Source organism: Bufo bufo, chromosome 2 (genome assembly GCF_905171765.1).
Source record: "Bufo bufo chromosome 2, aBufBuf1.1, whole genome shotgun sequence".
In the NCBI taxonomy this organism is placed as follows: domain Eukaryota; kingdom Metazoa; phylum Chordata; class Amphibia; order Anura; family Bufonidae; genus Bufo; species Bufo bufo.
In genome coordinates, this window is record NC_053390.1 from 836,244,948 (window position 1) to 836,265,541 (window position 20,594).

The 20,594-nt window shown below is 42.7% G+C and overlaps 1 protein-coding gene across 2 annotated transcripts in view; it reads right to left on the reverse strand.

Moving 5' to 3' along the window:
* Window positions 1–481: 481 nt before the first annotated feature.
* Window positions 482–20,594, reverse strand: part of CPXM1 (carboxypeptidase X, M14 family member 1) — a 56,293-nt gene continuing 36,180 nt past the window's right edge. For both annotated transcript variants that reach the window (XM_040419435.1, XM_040419433.1), the window contains 10 exons: window positions 20,386–20,470; window positions 9,802–9,952; window positions 9,054–9,142; window positions 8,243–8,366; window positions 7,647–7,843; window positions 7,391–7,570; window positions 6,859–7,156; window positions 6,639–6,778; window positions 6,076–6,178; window positions 482–1,371 (listed from right to left, as the gene is read on the reverse strand). In XM_040419435.1, the coding sequence (XP_040275369.1) occupies window positions 1,112–1,371; window positions 6,076–6,178; window positions 6,639–6,778; window positions 6,859–7,156; window positions 7,391–7,570; window positions 7,647–7,843; window positions 8,243–8,366; window positions 9,054–9,142; window positions 9,802–9,952; window positions 20,386–20,470 (1,627 nt within the window). In that variant the 3' untranslated portion in view covers window positions 482–1,111. The remainder of the gene's footprint in view (window positions 1,372–6,075; window positions 6,179–6,638; window positions 6,779–6,858; window positions 7,157–7,390; window positions 7,571–7,646; window positions 7,844–8,242; window positions 8,367–9,053; window positions 9,143–9,801; window positions 9,953–20,385; window positions 20,471–20,594) is intronic.

Genomic DNA, 20,594 nt, shown 5'->3' on the forward strand with positions numbered 1-20,594 from the left:
TTCTACGCAGTCCCAGCCTGTTAGAACATCACAGTCAGAATATTCACGTCTTCATAAGGCACACCTTATCTTAAAGTCTAGCTCCACTGCTGCTTTTTTTTCTGTAGGAAATATTAGGTCTTGCTGCATAGTAATTGTACAAGAAACTATGAAGCGTTGGTATAAAACATTCAGCAAGACCTGAAAGTAAAGTAAGGTGTAGGTTGTTCTGATGGTGACTGGAGCCAATGGAGATAGGCTAGGGTTGTCTCATCCAGGACAATGGCGGCATATCGCTAGGATATGCCCCGATTGTCTTATAGGTGCGTGTTCCATATCGAGAACGGAGCCCCGCAATGTGGTGGCTGGAGGACTCCGGTCCAGCCACCACCAAGCCGGCTTCCCATAGAAGTGAATGGGAGTGTACTGCGCATGCGTGCCCCGACTCCCATTCATTCCTATGGGGCCGACAGAAATAGTCGAGCCAGCCCCATAGAAAATGAATGGAGGGTGCATGCAGGGCTCTGTTTTCGATATAGGATGGGACCTGCACCTATAAGACAATGGGGGCATATCCTAGCAATATGCCCCCATTGTCCATGATGAGACAACCCCTTTAAGTAATTTATCTACAGGTTCAAGGAAATAGACATCCCCTCAAAGTGTTTCTGTAGATGAAGATCGATAGACGAGATCTGATCTTGCCAAAAAGTTGTTGGATGTTTACATTGCTAAAGATTAACTCATAGTTGTCAACGTCAGGCCTGCATGACCGTACAGAACTTCTATAAGATGTAGAGCGAGGACCCATGGTGTCCTTTTACTCATGTGTCTGTGGAGAAGAACTCACACATTTTACCAGATTGGACAATTCTAGCCTGAAACTTATTACTGCAACTTCAGTCTCATCTTACACAAGATATTCCCCTTCTATATGACCTCTAGATTTAAATTAAGCCTACAGCAGCTTCTCTACCATAAATGTCTGAAATAGTTCTCCAGTTTCCCAGTTCTACAGTGAGAAGCAGAAGACAACGATTATATGAGTCTGAAGGACTTGGATTTGTTGGGTAGTCTGACACTGCACATTCCTCTCTTGCTTTTATGTCCTTGGTTTGTACTTTCCGGCCATTCACTTGGGGCTTCTGGACTTCAGCTTGCGATTCCTCAACTGTCGGATACGTAGTAGAAGCTCTTTGGGCAGCTTCTTTCCATTGGCCAGCAGCTCCTTCAGGCGTTGCTTTGGAGTCTTGGAGATGTAGAAATCACAGATGGTTGGACGGTCTTCATAGGAGACATGACAGTATTTAGTAGATGGGTGATATCCCTCCGCTTTTGCAGTGACTTCGTACTCTCCTGGATTCAGGAGACGCCAGTAATCTCCATCAACAGCTACAACAGAACATATAATATATTGTACTGGAACATAACATGCAATCATATTGTATCATCACAGGGTGTGCGTTACAGGATATATGCGAGGTGAACAATTCTACACAGTGTCCGCTATGGATACAGTGGGAGGGCAGAACCCTGACTGATGAGGAACTGAAGAAAGGAAAGCCCAAAGAATATGATGATGTATTTGCACAGATTTGCAGGCTGAGAGAAAGATAAGAAATCCAGGTTGTATCCGCCTGAGATATCAAGCAAATTGTCAAGGTATGATTTGGAAAATGACTCTTAATAAGTTGTGATGGTCGACAGCATTGAATCACCACATGCCGCTTTGGGACACAGACCAGTCATTGGCTTCAGAGGCGCTCATGACCCCATCCACCTGGAAGTTTACAGGAAGGGACTAGAAGACCTCAGACTGGAAAAGGAGCCATAACAGAGGGGCGGGAATCAGGAGAGTTGGGTGCAGCAGGTTTGGGTTGAGATTTTAAAAACATGCAGAAGGCTGGACAACACCATTAAGGTGGTGACTGTACCATCTGCATCAAGAGATCTCCCTGTTTTGAATGAATAGAGGCAGAGAACTGGATGTTTTTCAGGGTTATGTTTAGAGGAACACTGGGGCATCATGTTCAGTCTGCACAGAATTATTATTATTTTTTTTACTTTACTTTTTATCAACCATCAACGTTTTTTGTTTTCTACATTTTATGGATTTACGATGATCATTGAATCCACCTATTAGATCCTGGTGGTACCTGTATTTGTACAGTTCTTGTCATCAACAGGGCTTGTTGTTGTTACATTTGTATTAAATGTTTTTTATTATTATTTAAATTGGCTTTTATACATTTTTTTATCTGCTTGTTGGTTTCTGCTGTCTTGGCCAATTGTCCTCATCATGAATGTTTTTTCAACGGACCCAATATGTCAAATCTAACTCATTTTGATATTGTTTCTTTTTAACCTTCTCTCACTTATTTCATTCCAATTTTGTCAATCAGTCAATTTGCCCAATTTCACAAGAGTAGTCTGAAATCTTCTCCTAGTTGGATTCTGCCCATTAAATGGACATACACCATACTGTGTGTCAGGATGATTTCCCAGTGGATATACACTACTCATAGAAAGTTTGGGACATTTGGCTTTTGGGTGAAATTTATGGAAAATGCAAAAGGTTCACGCGACAGTGATATTATATCATTAAGTTCTGACATTTAAAGCAGAAGCAGCAATGGTGATTTCCTCATCTCAAACAATTTATTGAAACAAAAGCCGACCCCAGTGCTGGGTATACCGCCACAAAATGTCACTGTCTCAGTAACGTGTCATGTGGTCTTGAGCATCAATTACAGCTTGACAATGTTTCCTCCTGTTCACAAGTCGCCTTATTGTCTGCTAAAGGCATGGCATCCCACTCTTCTTAAAGGGTAGCCCTTAGGTCATTGAGGTTCTGGGGTACAGTGTTACGAGCCTCTACATGGCGACTTAGCTGATCCCATAGGTTTTAAATGGGATTCAGGTCTAGAAAAAGTGCAGGCCACTCCATTTGAGGTCTCCCAGTCTCCAGCAGCCGTTCCCTAATGATGCGACCTCGATGAGCTGGCGCATTGTCCTCCATGAAGATGAAATTAGTCCTGTGTTTTTCATGCAGAGGCACAATGACTGGATTAATGATGTTCTTCTAGTAGTATGGGCTTGTCACTGGACCATTCACAAAGTGTAGGGCAGTTCTGTATTGACTAGACACACCTGCCCACAGTGTAACACCACCACCACCAAAGGCTCGTCTGGTGCTGACAGTGGTTGATGCATAGCGCTCTCCTTGACGTCTCCAACATCGTTGGTGGCCATCATTTTTGCTCAGCGTGAATCGACTTTCATCAGTGAACAGCACTGAGGCCACTGGTGATACTCCCTGGCCCATGCAAGATGATGACACCTGTGCCTGGTGGTGCAGTCAGGTTGTCTAGCATGCAGACCACGCTGATGTAAATGTTTTCGAATGCTCTAACATGACACTTGGGTGCCTTTTACCCCCCTTAAATGTGCCTGGAGTTGTGTGGCATTCATCATCCGGTTCCGCATGGCATTGTTCACAATGAAGCGGTTATCAGTGTGGGATGTGGCTCTGTCCCTGCCCTGTCATTTAAGCCACACATCCAAACCCTCACCTCCACCTTAAGTTTCCAACTTGAGAACATCTCTCGTATTCGCCCCTTCCTCACACGAGTCAACTAAAATACTAGTGCATGCTCTTGTCATCTCCCACCTGGTCTACTGCAACATTCTCCTGTGTGGCCTCCCATCCAGCACTCTTGCTCCCCTCCAATCTATTATCAACTCTGCTGCCAAGTTAATCCACCTCTCCCCTTATTTCTCCTCTGCCAATCTCTTCACTGGCGCCCCATTGCCCAGCGAATTCAGCTTAAAATACTTACAACTACATATAAAGCCGTACACAACCTGTCCCCTCCCTACATCTCTCACCTGTTTTCTCGATACATCCCCACAAATAATCTTAGAACCTCCTCCTCAGTTCTCCTCTCATCTGTTCCTCACACAATTAACTACAAGATTTCTCATGTGCCTCTCCCCTACTCTGGAACTCGCTACCCCAACACATCAGGCTCTCCCCCAACATCCAAACCATCAAGAGTAACCTGAAAAGCCAACTTTTCAGGAAAGCCTACCATCTGCAATGAGCATGCTGCCACCACACAGCCACAAGAGCAGCCTATACCCTTACCTACTGTGTTCTCCCCTTCCCTTATAGAATGTAAGCTCTTGCGGGCAGGGCCCTCTACCCCTCTGTACCAGTCTGTTAATAGTTTCTTGTTTACTGTGTTTTTTATTTCTGTGTAACCCCAGCTGTATGTACAGCGCCATGGAATTAATGGTGCTTTAAAATAAATAATAATAAAAGGACGTCCACTTCTCTGCCTTTCTGTGACTCTTCCAGTCTCTCTGTATCTCTGATACAACCTGCTGAGGACACTCTGTGACACTCTAAGCTCAGTGACTGTCTGAGAACATCCTGCTTGAAGCCTCGCAATGGCGAGGTTCTATTGATCAATTGTGTCATCTTGGTCTCATTATGTCAAAATGTGAACAGCATGATGAGGAGGACAGTTGAAATACCAAATCTAATTGACCGGGAAATTTATTGGGCGATTCATGGATAAAACACCTGTTGTGAATTTTGCCATTATGCTCCCTGATAAAGAACAGGAAGTTATGCAAAAAATACTGAAACACTGAACAGCTGGACATGTGCATTCAGAAGGTTAGAGAAGGTCACATTAAGTTCAGCTGTAAGAGGGCATTTTAGGTTCATCCTAAAGTTTCACCCACAAGACAAATATCCTTAACTTTTTGTGAGTAGTGTATCTATCTCTACATGTGAAAATGGAGCGGCTTTATTAGTCATGATCCAAAATTTCTACTTTTTGTGTATTCAGCTCTTGCACAGTGTCTACATGGCTGCAGAAGTGGAAATAGGGCAGAGGATAACAAGAAAGTGTTTAAGACACCATAATATGTTAGATGATGGTCAGAAATGAAGTTCTAGATTAAGGATTTAATGTACAGTACAGACCAAAAGTTTGGACACACCTTCTCATTCAAAGAGTTTTCTTTATTTTCATGACTATGAAAATTTTAGATTCACACTGAAGGCATCAAAACTATGAATTAACACATGTGGAATTATATACATATCAAACAAGTGTGAAACAACTGAAAATATGTCATATTCTAGGTTCTTCAAAGTAGCCACCTTTTGCTTTGATTACTGCTTTGCACACTCTTGGCATTCTCTTGATGAGCTTCAAGAGGTAGTCCCCTGAAATGGTTTTCACTTCACAGGTGTGCCCTGTCAGGTTTAATAAGTGGGATTTCTTGCCTTATAAATGGGGTTGGGACCATCAGTGGCGTTGAGGAGAAGTCAGGTGGATACACAGCTGATAGTCCTACTGAATAGACTGTTAGAATTTGTATTATGGCAAGAAAAAAGCAGCTAAGTAAAGAAAAACGAGTGGCCATCATTACTTTAAGAAATGAAGGTCAGTCAGTCAGCCGAAAAATTGGGAAAACTTTGAAAGTAAGGGCTATTTGACCATGAAGGAGAGTGATGGGGTGCTGCGCCAGATGACCTGGCCTCCACAGTCACCGGACCTGAACCCAATCGAGATGGTTTGGGGTGAGCTGGACCGCAGAGTGAAGGCAAAAGGGCCAACAAGTGCTAAGCATCTCTGGGAACTCCTTCAAGACTGTTGGAAGACCATTTCAGGGGACTACCTCTTGAAGCTCATCAAAAGAATGCCAAGAGTGTGCAAAGCAGTAATCAAAGCAAAAGGTGGCTACTTTGAAGAACCTAGAATATGACATATTTTCAGTTGTTTCACACTTGTTTGTTATGTATATAATTCCACATGTGTTAATTCATAGTTTTGATGCCTTCATAGTCATGAAAATAAAGAAAACTCTTTGAATGAGAAGGTGTGTCCAAACTTTTGGTCTGTACTGTATATGTGAATTGTCAGTGTCGTAAGACTTGTACAGAGGAACCTGAGAGATGAAATGAATCTGGAGTCTACATGCAAATGTATGCAGCTTTAGACTGATGGAGGCAGGTGAATGCAAATGACTGCTCTACATTCACTATATAGACAAGTGTGACATCGTATACACCATTACCTGTGCGAATATCATGGTTGAGACCATCCACCACTATGACAGCTTCAGGGACTCCTTGGTTTGTATCTTTATCACGCACAACGCCTTTAATCCCGCGATGCACCTGAAATTGGAGATACTGTAGGCTTTGGTTTTCCACACTGGAATGATTTATATGATCTAATATTAATGATCTTGAGTTACAGCTTGTTTTATACTCCAGAGCTGCGCTCACAATTCTGCTGGTTACTGATAGCAGCCAGCTAAATTTGGAACAGAAAATGCCTTAGCTAAGCTCCTCTAATGCATGAAGGGCAATTAGTCTTGTCTAAACCCAGATGGAGGTACAGATGTGTATATTGTCGATCAGTTGCTGTTGAAGAAAAATCGGAAAGAGTCCCATTGAAATGAATGAACCATACATGGATCTTTATGGATATGTCAGGTCATATAGAGGGAGAACTCTGTTTTCGCTTATGAAGAGGGGTCCTAATTGGGCACTTCACAATGACAGGTCTACACTCCACCCCCTTATTTCTAATGACATTCATTATGTAGATTCATCATAGTGTGTGGCTGCTCACCTGCTCAATGTAGAGAAGAAGAGATTCCTTGTTATTCTCCCACTCAATGGGAAGTTCCGTCTCGTGTGGGAATTTATCGCAGGACAGCTCCACCGTCACTTCGAAGCAGTTGGTGTGAAGGTAGCTGAAGTCATTCATACCTGAGTGGAGAAGACACAGTTATTCCAGTAAATGAGCTACCCGTCGGTGGAAGCTTTATGAGATGGGGCATCTCACTTACTGCCAGCCACTGTGTGCCAGTTTGCTCCATTGATGATGTTTCCAACCCTAATGAAGTTATCGTAGTGGCAGATCCTGCGGTTGTCGTCAGACATGATGCGGTGACTAGATGCGTAGACCGTGGCTAGCCAGCGAAACATGGCATCATCTGCTGTGGGGGTCAACTCCTTGGCCATCCAGTAGGAACGAGCCATGTCAAAAGGATAGCTCACCACAAGTTCTCCACCATGCATGTTAGCACTGAGGACAAATGGGATTTTCTGCATCCAATCAATGATGGCGCGGGTCTCTGGAGCCACCTGAAATGAAATAAGGTAGAGCATAAATCTAGAGAGGGAAAAAAAAAAACAGTTGAATGTGTCAAAGAATCCCTGTGGCCATTAGCACCACATTCGGCTCCATCCTTAAGGGATTAACTGATCCTAAATGACTGCATGTACAACAATCCAGAGCTGCATTCGCAATTCTACGCTATTTAGGTTTGCAGCAGATATACTGTATATGGTAGGATACTGTAGCTTCTGGTGACTCACCGTGGCATTTTCCATAGTGTAGTACTCAGGGATAGGGATATAATGGTTGGGGAAGTGCTCTGGGACCTGCTCATTGTCTTCTGCATCCCACAGAGGCGTGTTCAGATCGGCAAAGTTGTGGTTTAGATCAATTCCTTGGTAATTCCAGCGACCGATACCCCAGCCAGACAGCTCAGATCCCTAAGTGAAGGAGACAGCTCTTATAGTGGACAGTCACCATGTTATAGAGGGGTCGAGGCAGGGCTGAGTACTGTACCAGTTTGTAGGCCATTTCATATCCATCCGGGTTCATGGAGGGCAGGAGATGTATACGTGTCTCTTTGATGAGTCTCACAATTCTTGGGTTTTCCTTCTTGTACTCCTGACACATATACTCCATGAGGTTCAACATCAGCTCTCGACCCAACACCTCATTCCCATGCATCCCGGCCACGTAGCGAAACTCCGGCTCCCCTGTGATATAAGACCTTGTCACTATCCATTAGAGCTTATGGCTAAAGTCACCATCTATGTGTCTGTGTGCTCCGACCTGACCAGGAGATCTGCAACGATCATAGTGAATGGTCATAGCAGCCTCAGTGTTCTTACTCAATCTATTATCAGCGACTGAACTCCCACGAGTCCCACCAGTTATAGGGGCACCATTGCTCTCACTGTTATGGGGGCACTGAGGATCTCATTGCTATGAGGGAATTGTAGATATCAGTATTAAGGGGCACTGTGGTCGTCAGTGTAGTGTAGGCATAGTAAACAGCCGTGGTATGTGGCACCACATGTAGCCCTGTATTGGAATGAAATATATTCATAATTATACTTTATCATATGGGCTCTGGTGTGTTCCTGTCCTCCTACCTAGCTCGTGCTGTCCTGGGTTGTCTGATATCTCCATCACATACATTTTGAGCCCCAGGTAGCTCTTGCCGATGCTGTAGACACGTGTGATATTTGGACAGTCTTCGTTAACCTTCTTCATCAGCTGAAAAGACACATCAGAAAATTCCACATCAGATCCTCCTCAGATATTTAGATAATGGACGATCGGCGGACAGTCCGACAGTTTATTGGCCTTTCGTCCTCCATGCTGACTCTCAACAGAATTGTTTGGCTGCTAGTTATTATAATATGAAGTCTATGGTCACATAAGATTGGGTTTTATATAGGAGCATGCTTTTTTTATTATTATGATATTGTTATTATGTCCCTGTGTCTAGCCCTGGTCTTCAGTTGTACATCTCCTTGAACACAGTTGAAAGTTTTCGAGGCATGCTCTGTGACCTGTGCAGAGGTCATCGTACAGGGAAGGAATAGATAAGCTCTGACAATCACCCATTGTGAATGGAGGATTCTGTCTTATCTATACACGTAAGTGATATCATTACAGGCAGGATTAGAATGACAGATAAGCAGATGACTGCAGTAAAGCATCTGTACAGACCAAGCCAGTGGCCAGTGCGAAAACTGCAGGAATTGGTTTTAGTTGAAATAGAAAAAGTGACTTGGAAAATTAAAAAATAACTTCATCAAAAATTATTTCAAAATATGTTAAACATAAAAAAGGGATTTAAACAGTCGGCCCTTTTCTGATGACACATTCCCTCTGCCGAAGTGAATGGGATTGAGCTTCAGTTTTCTGTCTGCAGTCGTCACTGTCAGTAATAATCACCTTACGCATCTCATTGTAGTTGTGGTGTTTAAATTCCAGCTTGTCGGTCGGCTGTGGTTCCTGTTCCCACATGAAAACAGTGTTTGGGTCTGTGGAGAAAGCCAAAATCTCACATTAACCCAGCATCTTCTCACACCCACACCTCTTCCTCATGGTACTGACGTGCTAAGTACAATCCACTGGATTCCATGTGGACTTGTAAGTCCACTGGTGGCCATCTTTGATTCTCTGCTGAGCCCCTGATCTATCTGTGGTGCCCAAAGATTAAAGCACATCAGTAATGGTCACCTTATTGCCTCTCCAGAAGAGCACTGGAGCTCATAAAAGTTCTTGTTTTTTACTAGAGGGATTAAAGGGATTGGCGTGGGTCCGACACCCAGTACCCCCGCCAATGAGCTGTTTGAAGAGGAGGCAGCGTTCCAGCATCTGGGAAATGCAGTGCAATGATAAGTACTCACTTCATTCACTTGAATTTAGTGAGTACTTGTAATTATACTACCCTGCTGCTCCACAGGAAACTACGCGTATTGTAAAGACCAGGAAGAGGCACTCACATAGAGTGCTGCCTTCTCATCAAACAGCTTAGGATAGGTCATCAATATCTGATCATTGGGGGTCCAACACCCGGGACCCCCTCTGATCAGATATTGATGGTTTATCCTGAAGATAGGTCATCAATGCAAATCACTGCAAACCCCTTTAAGAAGGTTCTTATAGATGTCAGGAGGCACCTAAAGGGATCACACACCTGGAAGAGGGCATCCCAGAATCTCTGCTCTCAAGCAGATGGTACCATTCTCAAACCATGTCTGTGGGTTGATCCTGATGTATCGTCCAACAATGGGGGTGGGCAGCTTGTTCAGTACTGGAGTGTCAGGGTCTTGATTGGCTTTAAAAATCTAAGAATATGAAAAAAAGACACGAAGAAGAAGATGAGACATCAACAAGAAGAAGGTAGGACAATAACTAACAGACAAGACAATACTAAGACATCAACAAGAAGATAAACAATCAATAAGAAGATGAGACATTAACAGAAAGAATAGACAATAAGAAAAAGATGAAAAATCTAAGAGAAGACAAGATATCAACAGGAAGATGAGAATTTACAAAGAAGGGACATGAACAAGAAGAAGATATCAACAAGAACCAGAACAAGATGAGACATCACCAAGAAGATACTGTGAAGGTATCATCTGTGTCACGTCTAGTATTCCCTTCTTCCCATGTAATAGCACAGCCAAATAATCCACAGAGCAATAAATCGCTATTATCGCTAGTATCGCTGGTATCGCCAAATAAGTCCGTACATGAGCCAAAGCTGGATGCTGGAAATACTTTACTGGAAAGCCAGGCATTCAAACATACAATTTCTTTTATCCCCTGCTCCCATGCAAGGGAGACACCCACAATAAACATACATTAACCCATAACACAAAGGTTACAACCCACATAACATCCTCCCCTCTGCCTGTGATATAATTATGGTACAATGGTTAACATAATTATCCCAGGCAGGAGAATACACAATGTCCTCTGTCCTGGAGACAACCGAGGTGTAATTTAATTATCTCTCAGGACAAAGGGAAATTGCCAATACACACGGGGAGACAATAGGACAGACATCACTTACTCAAATATACAATGTCCCACCCTTTACAATACACATAGACATTTAACACATCCCAAAATGGCACGAATTAGACCAGGAGTTCAAAAGTTAGTAAAAGTCTCTTTGGCCTGGCTGTACTCATGGCTTTTCTGTCCAAAACCGGTTCTACACAGTCTTTTGTCCTGGAGACAATTGAGAAGTGATCCACTTATCTCCCAAGGACAGAGGCAAGACTCCATTAGCCACATGGTAGCAAAAGACAGCAAAATACATGAACTTATATAACTATGCAGCTATTGCATAAAACCGGTGCATTCAACATGGGACCATAATCACATGGTAAGAGGCTGGCAAGTAGTCCTCTCCAAGTACTCGTGGCAAACTCAAAAGAGGGGAGTTTGTCATAGATACCAACCAGAATAACATGAGACATCACCAAGAAGATACCAACCAGAACAAGATGAGACATCACCAAGAAGATACCAACCAGAATAAGATGAGACATCACCAAGAAGATACCAACCAGAACAAGATGAGACATCACCAAGACAGTAACAAGAAGATGGGACATCAATTAGAAGCAGATATAATAAGAAGAGAAGACATTAATAAGGAGAAGAGGAGACATCGACAAGAAGACATTGATGCTTATTACAAGGTCATATCAGTTTTGTATATTGCAAACTGAAAGCAGTTTCTGTAGTAGGGGCTGTAGAGCAAGATGATTCACTATTGATGGTGTGATTCTGTGCAGGACGTATTCCCATTGCTATACATGGGGGTAGAGGAGCATCTGAGGCTCATTAAAGCCTGATGGAAAGGTGAGAGAACAAGCACCAGGCCCCTCTGCTATCAGGACATGGGGGCTCCATGTTGCTCCTGTTATGGCCCCTTTCCTCTGTGTACTCCCACACTGTGGGGCAGGTACAGCAAGCAGATGGTTGTTCACCTTTTGTCCTTTGTTGCAGTTGTGCAGATTTCCATTACTCGGGAGCCTTCCTCTGGCCATTCATCATCGGACTGAAGATATTTGCATCTACAGTCAGAAATACACAGCGGCTGTCCTCTTAAGCTGAATGATAACCAAGATGGTGCCCTTCTCTCACAGTAGCCCAACTACCCTGAATGGCCCAGTCATATAATATGTGCAGCGGGATGCACCCCTGTATAATTAGGGAGGTTAGTCCTTCAGGACTCTAGGAATGCTGGGTGATCTCACAGTCCGGTAACAATTACTGTGCTGTTTCTGTTTAGAAATCTGGGCCGGCAGGACACCGAGGAGTTAACGGTTCCCAGGCTCCTTCCCGGCCAAATTCAGCAGGAGAACCAACGCTTTTGGCCACTGCACAGATTTTCATTCCAGGAACGGGAAATCTTCCAAGGAAAGTACCACAGGAGTAGCCGCTGAGACCAGAGCAAACACGGCGTAGAGAGGGATTATGTGTCTTCACGTGTTCCGAAGGCAAATAAACCAGGACCTGACCGCGAGCGGAGATCATCACCAAGGACCACTTAAAAAGTCTCACTCATCTCGACTGAAGTACTTAAAGGGGCTCAAACCTTCCCAGACATTGTTACTTTATAGAAAACCTTATTTTCTGTTACGCAGCACTTTGCAGTTTTCTGTATGCAACCTGCAGTGTAAAGAATGGAGGGTTTTTATTCTGGTTGTGATGGCTACTATCCCTTTGCCTATACATTATGTTACTTGTGTAAAGTTTAGACTATTACAATGTAGCTTTCTATGTCCGTGAGTGTAGCCACGGAAAACGAAAGGGAAACCTCCATACTGGAAAGAAAACAATTGTTTCTTTCAACTTTTCTAAAGAAAGTTTTATAGTTCCTTCAAGGAGACGCGGGGACACAAGATCCAGCTCTCTGCTCCTGAACGTTCAGGTCTATAAATGTTTGCCTGGTTTTACTGCCTGCTATAATGCAGTCCTGGAAAGAACCTGGGCCCCGGGCAGTGGGGGCCTGGAGCCCACCCAATGGCTAACTCACTGTATATTTCATGCTTTGTGCTGGAGTTACAGACATAATATCTGCACATGCAAAACATAGAAGGAGCACAGTCCTATAAAAAAATAAAATCAAACTGCCCCCCTGCATCTCCAGGCCCCCGAGGGCCCCTGCAGCACTGCTAGTCCTGGAGCATAGAATCAGGTCACGACGCCTGAGGCTTCTCCTCCTTACATAGAGGCAGCCAAACATCTGCTATGGGCCGATCTCCTCTTCTTGGTATGGGGTCGGACTGTCCGTCCAAAGAATCTTCCAGCCTGAGGGTGGTGAGGTCCAGCAACCGGCAGCCCCATCTGATGCGGGCAGGGGAGCGGGTCACCTGCTGATCGGGTTTAGGATCGATAGGAGGCCTCACAAGCCTTTACTACAGTGTATGACCAGACAGTAGACATCGCTCAGCCCATGTCATCACACATGGACTAGTCATGTCGAAAGCCACCCCACGTCTTGCGTGTGCGCCATAGGATAACCACAGACATGAGGGACACGCCAAGCCGTATCTCCTCAGTTTATGCCAGTCCGCAGTCTCCCTGATGTTCCCCGTGTCTACATTAAATACATTATATCACAGGGGTACAGGGAGGACTGGCTCCAATCCCAGATGCACATAGAGAAGAAGGGATGGCAGCCGCGGCCTAAGAGCTGCCAATGAAAGCTCCTGCCCCAGAATAACCTCAGCACCAGCCAGGGGAGCGCTGAAAAGAGTCGCTGACTCCAAACATCTGGTGTTCCAGGTTATGTAACACGGAGGTTCGGTAGATACGTCACCCCAAGGAAAGGAAAGGGCATGAGGACAAGACAACTGCCCCTTCTGTCCATGAAGATGAGACCTGGCACCATAATAAGGGTCTGTTATGAGCTGTGGAGCCCCCTCACTGTGTATAATGACTGGTTGAGGGCAAGGACTAGACATGGACCTCACAGCTTCGGTAGGGAGTTGTGCCAGTCGCGTTGCAGCCCTTAAGAATATTATCAATGTAAATACTTGCTATATCACATCTATCGAACTATTACCACCATCATCTGCCCCATTCTGTAAGGAGTCTTCTGTGTAGCAATCCTAGGCGAATTCACCATCTGTCTATGGTTTTATAGACTCACAAACAAGCTCCGTGTGGTAGAAGATGACATCTGGAACAGATTACGAGCCTTCGGAGACTCCTCAACCTCACTCTGCAGATCCCTCTGACCCACTCATCCCATCAACATGATGGGAATGCTCCCGTCTCCTACAGAAATATTATTTTATTTCTAAGATGTACAGTATAAGGTGAGTGGTGACATCACAGATGGTCTGTGAATGGAGATAAGGCATGTGTAAGACATATACCCTCAGACAGGATATCTATAGGCACTGCAGACATGTATACGTATGTGAAACCGCACTGTAGATCTGGAGGAGCTGCACTGTAGGTCGTTGGCGTGGGCCTGTAAGTACAGGTCAGGGGTAGCATAGGGGTTACCCCTAGGATGTCCTCATGTTGTGTTTATGTTACTCTGGTACTCATGGAGAATGCTACTGGTATAGAGAGGACCAGCCACACTGTGTGGTAGTTAGCTAGCAAGTGATAGTGAGTGATGCTTGTCAATTGGTGCGCCCTCTTAGGGACCTAAATAAAAGTTGGAACACTGACACCTGCAGCTGTGATGGTCCTGGGAAGAAGAACCTGTCAGCTTGCCATAGAGAGTGGTGAAGCAGAGACAGCGAGTGCATGGTTGGGACTGATAGCTTGCCACACTTGCCGACTGTGAGAGCGTGCTTGGCCGATACCAAAGCTATCTTTTACCATTACTGTCACCAATGAAACACTTTCGGGCAGAGTAGTCATTGCCCATCAAGTTGGGTGCAAAAACAGGTCCAGAGTTTGTTAAGGAGAAAGCAAACCTGTGGTCTGTAAAGAGACTATTATCAATGCCAGGTCACCACTTTGTCCACCAGGTCCCTCCACCATTCTTGACATATACCACTCAGTGGCCAAAAACATCCAGGGTAAAGTCCGAAGGTCACTACTGAACCTATGATGACTAGTGTTCACCAGTTCAAAGTCAGACGTGGCACCATCTCCCCAGATTATTATTATCTGGAGAAACATCGCCTCCATGTCCACAGGGTAATGGGTTCACGTCTTTTCCAGGTACAATGAACTTCAAAGAGAACAAATGTAAATAACCAAGAGCAGCAGCAAGTCCAAGATCTTCTGCCAAGGAACGAGTCCAAGTCATAGCGCGGCCAGTCCTCCCATCACAAACATGTCCTGAATAGTCCACCCTCTGCCAACACCGAATTGGAAGCAGACCTGACTGTACCGAGGACTCTCATCATAGCACAATGACCTTCATACAGCACAACTATGGCCACATGACGCTGTATCTGCTGATATAAACTATAGTCACATGATGCAGTATCTGCTGATATAAACTATAGACACATGACGCTGTATCTGCTGATATAAACTATGGTCACATGACGCTGTATCTGCTGATATAAACTATAGACACATGATGCAGTATCTGCTGATATAAACTATAGTCACATGACGCAGTATCTGCTGATATAAACTATAGACACATGATGCAGTATCTGCTGATATAAACTATAGTCACATGACACAGTATCTGCTGATATAAACTATAGTCACATGACGCAGTATCTGCTGATATAAACTATAGTCACATGATGCAGTATCTGCTGATATAAACTATAGTCACATGATGCAGTATCTGCTGATATAAACTATAGTCACATGATGCAGTATCTGCTGATATAAACTATAGTCACATGATGCAGTATCTGCTGATATAAACTATAGACACATGACGCAGTATCTGCTGATATAAACTATGGTCACATGACGCTGTATCTGCTGATATAAACTATAGACACATGATGCAGTATCTGCTGATATAAACTATGACCACATGACGCAGTATCTGCTGATATAAACTATAGTCACATGACGCTGTATCTGCTGATATAAACTATAGACACATGATGCAGTATCTGCTGATATAAACTATAGTCACATGACGCAGTATCTGCTGATATAAACTATAGACACATGATGCAGTATCTGCTGATATAAACTATAGTCACATGACACAGTATCTGCTGATATAAACTATAGTCACATGACGCAGTATCTGCTGATATAAACTATAGTCACATGATGCAGTATCTGCTGATATAAACTATAGACACATGATGCAGTATCTGCTGATATAAACTATAGTCACATGATGCAGTATCTGCTGATATAAACTATAGACACATGACGCAGTATCTGCTGATATAAACTATGGTCACATGACGCTGAATCTGCTGATATAAACTATGACCACATGACGCAGTATCTGCTGATATAAACTATAGTCACATGACGCTGTATCTGCTGATATAAACTATAGACACATGATGCAGTATCTGCTGATATAAACTATAGTCACATGACGCAGTATCTGCTGATATAAACTATGGTCACATGACGCTGTATCTGCTGATATAAACTATAGACACATGATGCAGTATCTGCTGATATAAACTATAGACACATGATGCAGTATCTGCTGATATAAACTATAGTCACATGATGCAGTATCTGCTGATATAAACTATAGACACATGATGCAGTATCTGATGATATAAACTATAGTCACATGATGCAGTATCTGCTGATATAAACTATAGTCACATGACGCAGTATCTGCTGATATAAACTATAGTCACATGATGCAGTATCTGCTGATATAAACTATAGACACATGATGCAGTATCTGCTGATATAAACTATAGTCACATGACGCAGTATCTGCTGATATAAACTATGGTCACATGACGCTGTATCTGCTGATATAAACTATAGACACATGATGCAGTATCTGCTGATATAAACTATAGTCACATGACACAGTATCTGCTGATATAAACTATGGTCACATGACGCTGTATCTGCTGATATAAACTATGGTCACATGACGCTGTATCTGCTGATATAAACTATGGTCACATGACGCTGTATCTGCTGATATAAACTATGACCACATGACGCCGTATCTGCTGATATAAACTATAGACACATGACGCAGTATCTGCCGATATAAACTATGGCCACAAGACGCAGTATCTGCCGATATAAACTATGGCCACATGACGCCGTATCTGCTGATATAAACTATGGTCACATGACGCTGTATCTGCTGATATAAACTATAGACACATGATGCAGTATCTGCTGATATAAACTATGACCACATGACGCAGTATCTGCTGATATAAACTATAGTCACATGACGCTGTATCTGCTGATATAAACTATAGACACATGATGCAGTATCTGCTGATATAAACTATAGTCACATGACGCAGTATCTGCTGATATAAACTATAGACACATGATGCAGTATCTGCTGATATAAACTATAGTCACATGACACAGTATCTGCTGATATAAACTATAGTCACATGACGCAGTATCTGCTGATATAAACTATAGTCACATGATGCAGTATCTGCTGATATAAACTATAGTCACATGATGCAGTATCTGCTGATATAAACTATAGTCACATGATGCAGTATCTGCTGATATAAACTATAGTCACATGATGCAGTATCTGCTGATATAAACTATAGACACATGACGCAGTATCTGCTGATATAAACTATGGTCACATGACGCAGTATCTGCTGATATAAACTATAGACACATGATGCAGTATCTGCTGATATAAACTATGACCACATGACGCAGTATCTGCTGATATAAACTATAGTCACATGACGCTGTATCTGCTGATATAAACTATAGACACATGATGCAGTATCTGCTGATATAAACTATAGTCACATGACGCAGTATCTGCTGATATAAACTATAGACACATGATGCAGTATCTGCTGATATAAACTATAGTCACATGACACAGTATCTGCTGATATAAACTATAGTCACATGACGCAGTATCTGCTGATATAAACTATAGTCACATGATGCAGTATCTGCTGATATAAACTATAGACACATGATGCAGTATCTGCTGATATAAACTATAGTCACATGATGCAGTATCTGCTGATATAAACTATAGACACATGACGCAGTATCTGCTGATATAAACTATGGTCACATGACGCTGAATCTGCTGATATAAACTATGACCACATGACGCAGTATCTGCTGATATAAACTATAGTCACATGACGCTGTATCTGCTGATATAAACTATAGACACATGATGCAGTATCTGCTGATATAAACTATAGTCACATGACGCAGTATCTGCTGATATAAACTATGGTCACATGACGCTGTATCTGCTGATATAAACTATAGTCACATGATGCAGTATCTGCTGATATAAACTATAGACACATGATGCAGTATCTGATGATATAAACTATAGTCACATGATGCAGTATCTGCTGATATAAACTATAGTCACATGACGCAGTATCTGCTGATATAAACTATAGTCACATGATGCAGTATCTGCTGATATAAACTATAGACACATGATGCAGTATCTGCTGATATAAACTATAGTCACATGACGCAGTATCTGCTGATATAAACTATGGTCACATGACGCTGTATCTGCTGATATAAACTATAGACACATGATGCAGTATCTGCTGATATAAACTATAGTCACATGACACAGTATCTGCTGATATAAACTATGGTCACATGACGCTGTATCTGCTGATATAAACTATGGTCACATGACGCTGTATCTGCTGATATAAACTATGGTCACATGACGCTGTATCTGCTGATATAAACTATGACCACATGACGCCGTATCTGCTGATATAAACTATAGACACATGACGCAGTATCTGCCGATATAAACTATGGCCACAAGACGCAGTATCTGCCGATATAAACTATGGCCACATGACGCCGTATCTGCTGATATAAACTATAGACACATGATGCAGTATCTGCTGATATAAACTATAGTCACATGACGCCGTATCTGCTGATATAAACTATAGACACACGACGCCATATCTGCTGAAATAAACTCTGTCACATGCCGCTGTATCTTCTGATATAAACTATGTCACATGACGCTGTATCTGCTGATATAAACTATGGTCACATGACACTGTATCTGCTGATATAAACAATGGTCACTGATATAAACTATGGTCACATGATGCCATATCTGCTCATATAAACTATGGTCACATGACGCAGTATCTGCTGATATAAACTATGGTCACATGATGCAGTATCTGTTGATATAAACTATGGTCAAATGACGCCATATCTGCTCATATAAACTATAGTCACATTACGCAGTATCTGCTGATATAAACTATAGACACATGACGCAGTACCTGCTGATATAAACTATAGACACATGACGCAGTATCTGCCGATATAAACTATGGCCACATGACGCCGTATCTGCTGATATAAACTATAGTCACATGACGCTGTATCTGCTGAAATAAACTATGGTCACATGACACTGTATCTGCTGATATAAACTATGGTCGCTGATATAAACTATCGTCACATGATGCCATATCTGCTGATATAAACTATGGTCACATGACGCAGTATCTGCTGATGTAAACTATGGTCACATGACACCGTATCTGCCGATATAAACTATAGTCACATGACGCTGTATCTGCTGATATAAATGATAGACACATGACGCAGTATCTGCTGATATAAACTATAGTCACATGACGCAGTATCTGCTGATATAAACTATGGTCACATGACGCTGTATCTGCTGATATAAACTATAGTCACATGATGCTGTATCTGCTGATATAAACTATAGACACATGATGCAGTATCTGCTGATATAAACTATAGACACATGACGCTGTATCTGCTTATATAAACTATGGTCACATGACGCCGTATCTGCTGATATAAACTATGTCACATGACGCTGTATCTGCTGATATAAACTATGTCACATGACGCTGTATCTGCTGATATAAACTATGGTCGCTGATATAAACTATGGTCACATGATGCAGTATCTGCTCATATAAATTATGGTCACATGACACCGTATCCGCTGATATAAACTATGGTCACATGACTCAGTATCTGCCGATATAAACTATGGTCACATGACGCTGTATCTGCTCATATAAACTATGGTCACATGAAACAGTATCTGCTGATATAAACTATGGTCACATGACGCTGTATCTGCTGATATAAATTATGGTCACATGACGCTATATCTGCTGATATAAACTATGGTCACATGACTCCGTATCTGCTGATATAAACTATAGTCACATGACATTGTATCTGCCGATATAAACTATGGTCACATGACGCCGTATATGCTGATATAAACTATGGTCACATTACGCTATGTCTGATCATATAAACTATAGTCACATGATGCCGTATCTGCTGATATAAACTATGTCACATGACGCTATGTCTGCAGATATAAACTATTATATTCTAGGCGTTATATGGCGGTACTATTTAATAAGTATGTATGCAGTATATACGAGGCTCCACCGCTCTGGTGATGGGTGTGACAAAGAGCCTGCAGGAAATACCTGAACACAATGATAAAGGACATCAAAAATGAAAGGGATGTGATGGCCATAGTCCCTGGTGAGCACCCCGTCACTGAGCCCCCCTTTATTATGGTCCCCTCATCCCGGTCAGGTCGGCACTGAATACGGTACAATGAGGCTGAGCTTACCACGTCCTCTGTGCCGTTCTTGCAGGTCTTCCACGTGTGGGTGTCATTGCTGACCTGCACCTTGTAAGATGTCACCCAGTCATCCCTACAGAGAAGACAGAAGGACGTCTGAAACTGGTTACCTTCACTGGTGCATTGTAACAAACCCTTCAGCTGTTATCAGGACAGATCTGCAGCTTGTAGATGTGAAAAAGATTAATCCATACTCA